Raw genomic sequence first — 13,701 nt, 5'->3', positions numbered from 1 at the left:
ACCTGAGTAACAGGAGTAAAGGCCTTTTCTATCACGCTACCACTTACAAGCTTTTCGGACCCATAATTACATCAAGAATTTTACATTTTATGGCTGATCTCGTTACAAGTGCAACAGTAGATAGTGTTTCAGATCCTTGATCGACCACATCGTTAAGAGCCGATAACAGTAAAGTGAGCAAAATGTGTGGGCCTCAGGAGAATTAGTGGAACAAATATTTCTTTATCATGAGAGGAAAAAAGTCATGCGAAAAGTGAATCCAGTTATAGTAAATGATAAATCTTGTGCCCTGTAGCCTAAACACGCAAATTCATTGTGGTGAAACTGATGTCAAGTTGTTTCAATATATACAGCAAAATCTGACATCTGCTGTTTAAAAGGTTTTCGGTCAGAGCAGAACAACACAAGAAATTGGACATTTGCTTCTTGAAATGAGTCACCAATACTAAATGTCTGCTCGGTGACTTGCCCCAAATGACTCAGGTGGACAGGATTTGCCTTGATCTCAAGTTTAAATGGGCAGGAAGCAAGGTTAGCCAGGAGAGATATTGTCTGACGGGCGTCTCCTGAGCCCAGCTGCTACCGCTCAGGGTTGCTGCTCCCCAGATAACAACCAGCATACCATTATCAGTCATCCTGATCACCCGCTTGTTACCACCGCCCCACTACCGATGGGCAGCAGTACTTTTGCATTTATTGCAGCTCACAGGCTGTCCCTGAACTATGCTCCAGTGCACTGCTAATGCCCTAGCTAATCTGATCTGTCTCCGGCTGGCTTACTGCTTATAAACACACCTAGATATGAAGAAGGGAAAGTAATCCTGAAGCAGCTACAGTATGACAGGGGCTTGCAGGACGCCGGTTTCATGTCCACAGGCAAGCCAGATAGTGAGCGTTTTGCCTGGGGGCGGGTTGGAATAACAGAGTGAAGTGTCCAAAGATGTTTTCCTATATGACATTGTTAGTGGGGTGTGTGTGCAGCACAGGGTAGAGCAATGCACTAATGGACAGGGATGGTGATGTGATGTGTAGAAGTGCGTTGCTTGAGCGAGTCAGCGTTATGCGTTATTCATGACCCCCATTTAAAGCATATTGAAGGTCAAAGCCACGCTGGTGCTTGCTGGGTATTTTACAGCAGGGAATGACAAATAAAAACAACAACACAGGTCAGACTGGTGTTTATGAATATTAAATTAAATATAGTAATAAAGTAATGACCTACAATGTTCATGAGTAAAGGAGCTTCTGGAGTTTCAGCGGAAAAGGAGGTGACCAGTTAATGACTGATCCTTTAAGGGGTTACTAACTCATTTTACAAAAAAAATAAAAAAATCAAGAGTGAATTTCAGTGGCGAGTTCCAATGAAGCTGGGTTTTGTTTCATTTTTGGCACATGCAAATAACTGGCACAAACTGTTGGATCCAGTTAAAACAATATCAGTATCGGTCTTCAAAAACGTGTGACTGCTGGAGAACAGGAAATCAGGCCTAAGATCTTGGCGTGCACATACACAGTGTCACACACAGACACACACACACAATGCTCAGTCGTTCCTGAGGTACTGGCGAGTCATCTAATTAGAAGAGTGCCCCCCTGTGACGAACTCTGCTCTGACACCACAACTCCTGTCCGTCTGGCACCCTGGGGTGCCTCGAGGTGACCAACACATCACCTTGCCTGCAGATTATATTGTATGACAAACTAGGGACACCTACTCTGACTGGAGATACAGCAAAATAGAAAGCACTGTGGTTATACTATATGTATATTGGTAATAGTGCTTTGTGTTTGCTGGATATAACAAATAACATATTATGCCCTCATGGATATAAGTAAGAGCAAATGTGTGCATGGTATTGTTAATTTAACTTGGCAGCAAAGTAGTGTGAATACTAAACAACCGCATGACTGTGATAGAGTCTGTTGGTGCTGTTGCCAAGGACGTTTTCTGTGGCAGATAAAATCCACAAAGGGCTACTCATCGAAGCTCTGTCCATCTGGAAGCGGGTGCATTTTATATGCATGGGATTCCACCTATCAGAGACACTTAGAGTGCATGAAAACATCACAGGGGTGGAGGATAAAGTAAGAGGAGAGATATCTGTATCTCTTGCTCTCTCCTTGGCTCTTATACTCCAAGCACTTGCCCTTACATAGTCCCTCCAGAATCAACAAAAGTAAAATTAAGCTTTGAAGTTAAACTTTTAGTAGTGAGTAAACAAGCACTCAGCCTTGAGACACTGAACTCACCAAAAGTGAATCTATCAACACAATAAACTGAGGAAATGTGCCTGGATTTCTACAGATAAATGGGAATGAAAATGACCTAATTGTTCATGCACTCCCACAAGGTTTTCCTGGGGCAGGTTGGCCCATAAGCTCTGTAAGACCCTCAGCAGATGTTGTTTTGGTCATGTTGTAATGTGCCTTTGTTTGCCACGCATGCACAAATTCATATTTGGCAACTATTTATAAAATCCTATTATGGAAGCAGGTGGGCGTAGAATAAAAAGCAGAGGTAGCGGGCAAGCATGGTCTTAAGAAACACGCCTGCTCAAACACAAACTGTACTTATAACTAAAGCACATACATTTAGCTTTATGAATGCTTAGATCAACCACTTTATACATCAGTGCTTTCTGTTATTTATAACTAATTAGTCATGTCATGAGTCTCATCTGCACTGTGATTATGACTGGAATTGGGGGTTGTTTCCCATAGCACGTGAACACAGCATAATTGTAATCATAATGTAGTTGTGAATTTGGAGTTTTAGTTATGTATTAAAGGTGGGCTTTAAAGAACTAAAGCCAGGGCAGGTTAAAATATATTTTAGCTGCTTGTTCTCAGACAGTGAGACAGCCTTACATTGCTTCAGCCAGACATTGATATTTAAGTAGGCAACTGATACAAGAAAAAAGGAAGGGATTGGAAAGTTTAGAAGTTAAGCAAGAACAAGAACAGGGAACAACCAGGTAATAAGTAACCAGCAGCAGTTTATGGATCAGTCCAGCTGGGAAGGGAGGCATTTCTAGTTATCTACAGATCACAGAAGTGAAATGTTTTTTTGGGGGACTTTGGCAATGCATGGGGTCAGTGCGCCTTAACCAGTCCAGTAAGCCACAGACAAATTCTCCCTCTAAGCTGCTGCAAGGTGCTGAAGAGAAACTCATTACAATGATTAACTGACATATATGCTTCTGCTGGTACACACCACAGAACTGTAGTTTAATTTTCAGGGTCATGTGTACAGTTATTTCAAGGTTGAGTGAGTTTTGTGACCTCATTACTTCCACTGTGCACTTCAAATTATACATGCATATCGGTGACAACATTTTGTTATACATTCCTCAAAATGTACTAAGATTTCCCTCTCTAGTTTGAAATTGCACTTAGGAAAAACATGACAAAGAAATAAATGTAGCTACTTCAATGCAATATGCAGTTATATCACTTGGAAAGCAAACACAAGATCAGGACTTTACTTTCCTATTATACAGTCCAGGCGCAAACAAATATCTTGTTGCTGACGAGTAGACACAAAAAACAAATACAATGATTTCAACTTTAGTTTTCTCTACTGTCTACATCTCTTTATTCAGCACAGCTGAAGTTGCAAGGTTTTCAAATGACAGCAGCAGTTTGGCGATATTATGGAGTTATTATCTGGACTGGAATGTAGATTTGGTTGATTAATTGCAGCCTATTGCACTTACACTCTGGATAAGAGCATCAGCTAAATACATAATTTCAAACAGTCTCTTAGCAAACTAAAGATCACAGCCAAACTCATTTTCAGCCATGTTAACTTCCTCAGGAAATCTTATCTAAGAGAGATATTTTTGTCTGTGGAGGAGGCCCCCGGGCTACACAGCCTCATTATTTAGTTTGGCTTCCTGACTACATTTCCCCTCTTATCCTCAACAGCACTATGGTGGATCTTGGCCTCGGACAGGAGCATAAAAACATCCGCCCATTTAAACAAACTGTTAACACATAGATGGACTATCTAACTGGGACAGACTCGGAGTCTGTGGGCTCAGCAGAGTGCTTGAAGCCGGGGATATTGGCCCTCTATCTGCATAAACAAACAGAAAACCACTTCTGCAGTCATGAAGGAAAAAAAGAATGGGATGGCAGGGTAAATCCACCTGAAGGCAGCATCCCAACAATTTGTTTATGAAACACAAACACTTTTGGTTGCACTGGAGCTCATAGGTGTATACAAGTCACATATGTCACCCTCCACTGAGGTCCAAATGCTATTGAATGCTACTGATTCCACACACCTGCAGTAGAGTCTATGTATTAGCCATTCTGTGTGGGCTACCGCTAATGTCATAGGCTATAATTGTGTGGCCTCACCACTGTATTAGCTGGTCTAAACTTAAAGAAGGTGCTATCACCACCAAGAATAAATATGTAAATATAAAATAGTATATTATTTATTTATATATATATATATATATGACACCTAGTAAGGAAAAGACCGTCACTGAGAATGAAAAGAACATCACTGCTAATGCAGAACCCAAAATGCTTCAGCTATTAGCACCATCTGAAGCACAGTAAGCTGAAACCATTAAAAAGTCACTACATAAAATCACTTTAGACAGCACCAAGAGAAAGGAAGTTAGTGCCCACAGTCACCATCAACATCACAATGTGAGCCTACGGTGCTTTTGTGGCATATGGCCTGGACTTCCATGAAAGACAATAGGATCAGTGTCAAAAGCTTCTATTTCAAAAACAATGAACACAAAGAAAATGTACAAAAAAAACCACATAATTGCACCCATCATTTTTTAGACAGCTCTAAATGGGCTAAAACTCTGCATGACAGCCTTTAGCAGATTTAGTTCACAAAAGTAGTGAGTATTTGAAGAAAATGATTTTCTCCAGCGCTGAACACTGAGGTGTGGTTTGACGGTGCACTGATAGAGGGGACAGAAAAGATGAGGTGATACTAAGTAAAGTCCCATCTGACTGGGACGAAAGGCTCTGTACGCACATTTGTTCAGAAAATTCCTCGTAGATCTTTTTCTGCTTTAAAGAGAATGTGGAACAGCTGTCAGGTGAATGGAAAGTATATATCTGGAGAAAACACTGTCCTGTTAGTTAAAGAAGCGTTGTGGAAATAATAGCATTGGCCATCACAACAAAGTGCAATCAGATGGTACCTGATTGGCACCTCTGCCTTTGTGGCAAAAGCCTATACCTCAGCACATCTACTTCATTTATAAACAAAATACCCACAAACCAATAGTCTATTCAACATACATGCAATCTATGTTAAACTATGTTGATCTAGGCAGACACACTGACCATTTTGTTCTTCTTGGAGTAAGTCTTCTTCAGCAGCCTCTCGTTCATCCTCTCCTGCTCCCGCTGGGCATGATGAAGGAAGCCATTCTCCAGAGGATCCACCACCGGCTGGACATTCTCCTCCTCCTCCTCCACCACCTCCCCGTCTTCTTTCTTCTGCCGCTTTGCCGCCTTTTTCTCCTTCCACCGCTCCTTCTTCTCCTGTGTCTTCACAACTCCGGTCTTCTTCTGCAGGGAGAAGAAGAAAGCACATTAGACACAATATGCGGATGTACAGTCGAAAACACTGCCTCCGTAGTCCTTGATGATGTGCGTCTTGTCATTTAACGTCACTAACAACAAAAATGATGATCAAAATTCACCATGTAACCTGTTGGATGCAGCCATTACTTTTTCAGTTTTTAAAAGGCAACTTTTACTAAAGGCATTCTGCACACACACCCAGTGACATGGATATTACTCTATGCCACACTGACAAGAGAGATTTACTGCCTTTAGTGACTCAAGGATTCCTTAAAATCCCTGAAACATTTGTACATAGGTGAGGACAAGTCTATGAAAAACGACACTTCACGCTGCCTTCAAACAAGAACAAAGCAGACACATATCTAGATGGATAGACAAAGTGACTGGAGATTAATGTGTAAAAGAATGGAGGGTGGGTGTGCCACAGCTGGCAAACAGTCAAGCGCGCAGTCCCTTTCACTGCTGGCTTATACAAAGCAAGCAAACACTCCAGCAGAGAGCGGCGATGCTCACTCTCTCTCTCTCTAAAGTAATTTTTAATCCTGTCAACAGCAGAACAATGCCTTACTGGAGCTCATAATCACTTTATGGCTCAGATATAATGAGCTTATGATATGAAGTGCTGCTTTAACACACACTGGAGAAAATACAGTAGCTCTACACTTACACTATGACCAAGCAATTTCCCCCTTTAACTAATCATTCCTTTCATGCTTTGGTTACGGCCTGTATGGAATTGGTGTTTTTGCTTATTGGAATTCCAACATAATTTTTAACTGCTTGGTATCTAACCCCAATCATTTTTCTTTGCCTCCTCTCCCAGCTCACCCCCTGACCAGTATTTCACAGACAAACTTGGCATCATGTTGTATATGGGCTACTAAGACTAGTGACTAGTATTTGCTATATTTCAGCTGCTGTGAAACACTGAGCTGGTGTTGTATTACACATTTCTTGTCACTGTAATGCACAAAAAACTAATATTTAATGATTTCAAGTGTCGAGAGTGCTTGAAATGCGAAATGCAAAATGCAAACACTACATGAGGCACCATGAATTATGACCTAATGTTATACATACTGTATGTCTGTTATGTTAGAGTTACCATAACCAACCATTTCTTACTTGTAAATGCAGATCAGGTCCACATTCCAGTTATAATAATGGTACAAAAAGATCTGGTTACTAAATAATATGAAAGTGCATGAAAAAAGCAAACAAACCCTGATGTCTAACGCCAGCCAAAGTGTGTCGTTCAATGTAATTCAGCACAAATGGATGGGTGAATGAGAGGAAAATTGTAAAGCACTTTGTCCGTTAAGGTAGAAAAGACCAAGATAAACAAACCATTTACCATTTTATAGCAATATTCTGGGCATACATATTTTTTCTTCTTCCTTTAAGTCTTCAAACAACATTTATCAGCAGGCGCTCTACACACACGATCAAAAGCAGAATTGCTTTGTGTCGGGGTTGTTTTTTTATGAAAAAGGTTTAGACTGTGAATCAAGATTGCCCCCGTGCTCAAAGTTCAGTCAATTTCAGTGTACAACCAAGACCAGAACACCACTAGCTGAAAGTCGGTCAGACAGTTTGTTACTCCTACGTTACTACATACTGTACATTTACGAATTATAGCTAACATTTTGTAACATTGAATTCTCCACTGATGTGAAAGCTCTGCGAGGCGTAAACATGGGAATCTTTCCCATTGCCGCCTTCCATCCATCTTCCTATCTTACATGACATGACATGACATGAAGGAGGCATTAGTCACAGAGCTGAGGTCAAACCTAGCTCTATTCTGACAGCGTGGGCAAAGTTAAGGACATGGCTTACATGATATACAAACTGGCACACAATGTGGGGCACATGTACATCTGCCAGCCTGTAGAACACACAGCTGTCAGCCTGCCTACCTGCCTGCATCTGTGTTTAGTGACTGAATTGCATCCTCGTCCTGGGCTTCTGCTACCTCTTATTTTCAGATCTCATCAGGCCCAAGTAGAGCTGGTGACTTGCTGTTGCTTGGTAAAGCCTGTCGGTTGAGATCTGAACGGCAGAGGATGACACACCGCTGCTCGAAGCTGCATGAAGTTCAAGGCCAAGGGCTGCTGGTTCACGATTCAACATCTGTTCACAGCCGGGCCCGACTGCAGTCAGCTCAGCGCTCCATATGAATAATCAAATTATTGGCTCCAAGGGTGGGAGGTTAGCAGATGGCTAGAACATTAACCCCATAACTGCTAATGAATGACACCTTCCATGATAAAAGGTGTTCATGTGTCAGGCACTGCAAAGTCTGGCCATGAAGAGGAGGAAGGTTTCTATGACAAAGTGCAAAATCCGGGCACCATGTATCCTAAATTGCCCACACACACACCTTCATCACAATGTTCTAGTGCACGACTCTTTGCATAATTTGTTTTGTGCTACACTGAACATGGTTGTAGCTGAGTTGTTTCTTTTCTTACTTGCTTGTACAATTCCCAATCTCCTTGCAGAAGCTGTTTAAAAACAAATGAAGTGTTTCTAGATATGAGATTTTCTTCTCTCTAGTTTAAAGGAAAAAATTGCCTTAACACTTTTTAAGACTGGGTACGACACTCAGTGACTGCGTGAAGATTGATTTGTTTTTTCCATTGTGAAAGAAAAAACAGTCACTTCCATGCTTTTAACGCAGTAAAGTTGATCAGAATATAGATCTAAATCTAACTGCCAGAGCAAACAGTGAAGTCTAAAGCATCGAGACCTCTATCAGTAGCCTTAGTTCAGAGAAACTATGAGACAAACTTTCAAAAGCAGTGTTTCTCTGTGATACTGTATTTTTTCACAACGTGATAAAAGGTTGCCAAGCTAACCAGGGGATTTCCTACTTCTAGGCAGAGCTGGAGCTGCAGTATCAATGTCCATCAATAAAAATCAAGTCAGGAAGATGGATTGTAATTTCAAATGTCTCCTCGGTTATATATAGAAACATGCCTTTGACAACAAACCGAGTGTTGTGATCAATTATTAGCATTATTTGACAGTTTGACACGTTCATCCTTTTTTGTTTCTAATATACGAAAAGAGGATTGGCATCATCTCTGTTTGTTTGGAAGACAGTGTGCAAGGCAATCTCAGGCTGCTGCTCTCAGCATCATAGGAGATGTAAAGTAAAAATATCATTTGTAGTAATAACATATTGGGACATGTTCTACTTGTATTGTCTTAAATATTATGAATACTAAATCTTAATGTCCATCTGCCATTGCTCCTGACAATTCAGAGATCAATGATCGACTTTAACCTTTAAACCAAATGTAGCACAGTTATAGCTTTTGCTATACATCCAATTGCCAACTAACCCTCAATGGCTTCTTTTTGTCCCATTTCTGTTTGTATATTTCCAGTTATAATCTGGATATTAGTGATCTCAGCTAAGTTCTTGATATGCAGACAAGACAGATCTATGTGCCTATTCGAGCCCGAGAAAATTATTGTGCCAAAGCTCTAATCACAAATTGGATTTAGTCACCAATGTTGTAGTCCATCCTTGACTCTTAAACAGTCAGAGGAAAATTCTGTTGTTCTGGTCTAAATTTGTTAGAAATATGTGTTGATTGTTAAATCCCTCCACTCAGATCTTTTTCCACTTCTTTTACTAGTGAAATTTGTGTCTCATAAAATAAACAAAAATAAAATGTGTACATGGGGAGAAGCTGCCACTCCGTTGTATCAACATGTTATTGAGACTTCAATCTAAACTCCACAAATAATGTAGAGCTCCAGATACTCAACACTTATCCCTGTGTGACACACATCACTCACCCAAGCTCCATTCAGCATCACTATGAAGTTCCTTTCCAGCTACAGTATTATGCTGTTTGAACTTTGAAATTTGAATGTGTGTGTGGGCTAAGGCACTTACATAACATTACCACTGAAAAGCTTTGACATGGGCTAACTTATGTGATGGGCTTTGTTAAACACCTCCTCTATTTTTGGTGAATCAAATCGTCCTCAGATCTTTGTTTTTTTAAGTGAACAATAAATAAAGTGTAAGCTAGTGACCTCATTTCAAGACTATGCTAAAGTAATCTCATCTTATCTTAGACAGTTAGACAATAACATGAGAAGCCACCCCTACAGTACATATCTCTTTGCTATCCTTCTGTGACCCCGTGTTTAAATATCAGGACTAAAGTCTGATGGCATGTACAGTTTAGACCAGTTTCAAAGACAAAATGCAACACAGAGTTCTAAGGTAAGTGAAACAGACGTGGGCCTGGGTGTAAAATCTGTGTCATGCTTCTCTGTTTATTCAGTACATGCCAGGATTTTGGCTAATGTTAATTGTAATATCTAAGCTCAAGCATCACCGAGCAATTGGACTTTGTTTAGCACATTTGCACCTGCTCTCATTGCTGTCCCATGTCTGCTGTGAAACAGATTTCAATTGTCTAAATGTGTCATTTCCATTTATTCACAGTCCACAACTCCGACGGTAGATCTATAATAGCTGCAGGAGAAGAAGGGTAATCCATCACTGTATGTCTGCCAGCAATGGCTTAGTTGTGATATAATTTCCATATGCCAAAGGCCTGAAGTGGGGTTTTTCTTTTATAAAACGGTTACTAAATTATTTCTACACATAATGGAGCAGCCTTATCACACTCTGTATTGTTAAAAACCCATTTCCAAATGAAAAGAGTAAAATACTGATGCTAATAATTGCAAAGTAAACGCGTTGCCGTCAGATAAAATGGTATGTCAGGGCTCCAGACTGCGACCCAATGCTTGCATTTAACAACCATTTTTTGAGACAGTGAAAGTGTTTTTTTTACTCCAAATTTGACAACATTTTTAATTTTTTTTATTTGATGTTGAAAAACTATGAGGGAGCGACTCTGCACCGGGAGATTTGCCTTTTTGGCATGCCAGTTGTCAGCTTGACCAGCGGCAGTGATAACATAGAATTTCCACGCAGCTGGACAAATGTTTTTGACTGTGTGTCTCAGGACCTGTTTAGATGGGTCGCAACGCTCTGTCTGCGTCCTCTCGTGAACAGACACCACTCTGTGGATAGGAATCATGGCAACGGCTACTGTGCGCCGTTTAATCATGGCCATACAACTGTATTTTCTTTAGAGGCTAGAAAACATTAAAACATATCTAGTAGAAATTATTGAAAGATAGATGTGTTTGTTTTTGCGCTGTTTACTTTCTGGACACCAGTGACTGAACATTTTTTGCCAGCTATAGAAGAGATTTTTGGACTTTTGCATTATAGGCCTACTTACTTTTATTGTTGTAGGTTATGTTTTGTTTTTTTTTGATTGATGCTTGAATATAAAGATAATCATTTGAATATTTGAGCAAACTTTGTAGGCCTCGTTCTCTTTTTAAAAGTGTCGGCTAATAGTGTCTAGCCTTGTACATTTGTATGTGCTATGATTGGTGTAGGCTACTTCTCAGGGGTTTTTGAGGGTGCACCAAGAGCCACCTTGAAATCTCAGTGTTCAGACAGGCTACTTTAATGGTCAGTCCCAAATGTTTGTATTTTGTAATGTGGATAACTTTCTACCCAGATGAACACAATGGCAACATCTATACCTAGTTTGGTAACCGTTATACCAACAGATAGGGTTAGTCTACAACATTAGCGGTCTGGTGGTTTGCGTGAACAGGGGGGCCTTGGATTGAGTCAAATTCCTGGCCTGAATTATTGTGGTAGTCCGCCCCTGGCTGAGGGAGTTTACATGGCTTAGATTTTGCAAAAACACCAAAAAGCTAGATGTGGTCAACTACTTGCAAGGGAAAACCTAGTTTGCTGAGGCAACTGTCACTGCACAGTTTATGCACGACACCTTAATAAAGCACAACAGCAGCTAAAAACACAAAATACGCTGAGACAGATACACAAATGAAATGGCATGGCCACTTCCAGTAGGTGCATTTGCTTAAGCAATATTCAATTAAAATGGGACTAAATGTGAACTAAAATAAAACAGAGCATTGTAGTTTCTGTAAATTAATTATTATTAATTACCAAAGTATTTATCAGCAATACAGTTAAAATGTAAACAATTGGGTTGCAGATTGATTTAAGGTGTGTGCCCCAAAATTTTCAGCCTATACCCATAAAATTTTCATTTTGGGGCTACAGTCCTACTAAAAAAAGTTAGTCTGGAGCCCTGCATGTTTAGTCATTCTACATTTAGTTTAGGGTTAGGTCTTTTAAATGGGAAAGCATGATGCTATCTTTTAACCCTCAATGACCCTCAACCCTCAAATTCTTTACGATTTTCCAAGTGTCCCTTTTAATTGTATGGGCCAGAATGAAAACAATTGCAGTTCATTTCTACAGACCTTAATTAGACAAAGCGATCCTAGTAGTGAATCTTCCTCATTTTACCCTATTTTTCCTGGAGAAGAAGTGGCTTATGATGCGTTGAGCGGGGGGGGGGGGAATTGATGGCAGGGAAGAGGGAAAGAGGAGAGGACAAGCAGGATGGACAGAGAAACAGAAACCGCGAGAGTGCAATTGAGTGGAGGGAGTGCGGGGGACAGGAGAGACCGCCTGACTGGTTTGACCCGACCACGTTACCCTGGCAACAGTACGGGAGAGCTTTGTTGCTGTTCCAGGCTGCATGGGGACTGGAGTGTGTGTGTGTGTGTGTGTGTGTGTGTGTGTGTGTGTGTGTGTGTGTGTGGGGGGGGGTATGAGTGCATAAAATCCGACACAGGTTTCCATGCCTGCAACAATAAAGTGCATGGCTTTACATGGTTATGCTTGGGCCTTGAGATCCACCATGGAAGCACATTCAGCTCCCAAAGGAAGGTTTACGCATTCTGCACAGAGGAATGTCAGCAAGCCTTAAGTTCCTTGCAAAGGGTGAGGGGGTCTCTTCATGAGGCATGCATAAACCAGAAGGCAAACGGGTCTCACAAATGGAGGCTGGAGTGCAGAAAAAGAGATAGGCTGTGTGAAGACAGAGGGAGATGAAGAGAGGTGGTGGTGTCTAATGCACATCATCACGCTTTCTCTGCACTCTTTTTTCTGAGACCAGTAATTATTTAGACACAAAGAGCTCTGCAGGGTACACCTCGACATTAAGCAGTGCCACAAAGAGATTACAGGGCCTTCTTGAAAATTCACCACTGTTAGTACTATCTTCTGTTCAACAAAGCCGAAGCAAAACTGTCAATTAAATACCGCAAAACTGCTTTGCAAATTTCATTGAAGGTGCATCAAGTACTACAAGAGGAATGCATGGAAGTATGTGAAAAAACAAACTGGATGTGCTGTGTCATACAATTGTAGAAAACAACTGGACTTGGGATGAGTTCCTGATTTAGTTTCCTGAAGAAGCAAGTTAGAGGTGTACGGCATGTTCAGACAGCGTGACATTTGTGTCAACCTCTGCTCTAAACATGCTTTAATTACAGGGTGACAATGCAGTAGAGACCATCTGATCCTCTGTGTATTCTGTGTTGACGCTTCAAATGTCTGTCCAACAGCCTGCATTAAAAGGTACAATGTGAAGCAATGTCTTTGCAAAGGGGGTCCCCAGGCACACAAGCAGCATGATTCACATCCTGCCATTGGTTTCACACTATTCCGCTGAGCGACAGTTGCTGGTGGCAGCGCCCACAAACATAGCAACAAGCAGTGAAGAAGACGACTACAAACTAGCACACATGGATTTATAAATTGCACAGTATTTAAAAAAAATGTTATATGTGAAATGAAATGCAATGTTGATAAGAGCTTAATGATACACACACTGCCTTTAAAAATCCCATGAAACAGGCATGTGAATTTCCTGGGGGGGAATGTCCTGCTTCAAAATAGCTGACATCACGTTAAAGGAAGTAATGGTGGAATTTTCAAACATCACATGAACAAGAAATGTATTATTTAATTTGCCCTGACATAATGTCAGTAGGCCTACATTGTATGAAGTCTGAGTAACTTATTAGTATCACATTTCTCAGCCATGAAAGCGTGACTGTGTAACAGCAGCATGACATTCAAATCTCAGGCGGTTGGCGTAATCCAAGTAGTTTATATACAAAAGCTCATTTCCAGCAAGACTTTAGCATCTGAATGCTGCGGTGAACTGGTTTTTTTTGAGTTTATAA

At 40.7% G+C, this 13,701-nt stretch overlaps 1 protein-coding gene across 9 annotated transcripts in view; it reads right to left on the bottom strand.

Moving 5' to 3' along the window:
* fbrsl1 (fibrosin-like 1) overlaps positions 1-13,701 on the bottom strand; it is a 270,501-nt gene that overhangs the window by 192,995 nt on the left and 63,805 nt on the right. For all 9 annotated transcript variants that reach the window (XM_046034084.1, XM_046034076.1, XM_046034083.1 and 6 more), the window contains exon 3: positions 5,326-5,553. In XM_046034084.1, the coding sequence (XP_045890040.1) occupies positions 5,326-5,553 (228 nt within the window). The remainder of the gene's footprint in view (positions 1-5,325; positions 5,554-13,701) is intronic.

The sequence above is a fragment of the Micropterus dolomieu genome, linkage group LG21 (assembly GCF_021292245.1).
Source record: "Micropterus dolomieu isolate WLL.071019.BEF.003 ecotype Adirondacks linkage group LG21, ASM2129224v1, whole genome shotgun sequence".
NCBI classification, from domain to species: Eukaryota; Metazoa; Chordata; class Actinopteri; order Centrarchiformes; family Centrarchidae; genus Micropterus; species Micropterus dolomieu.
The sequence above is the reverse complement of the archived record's forward strand: the minus strand, read 5'-3'. Positions and strand labels throughout refer to the sequence as shown.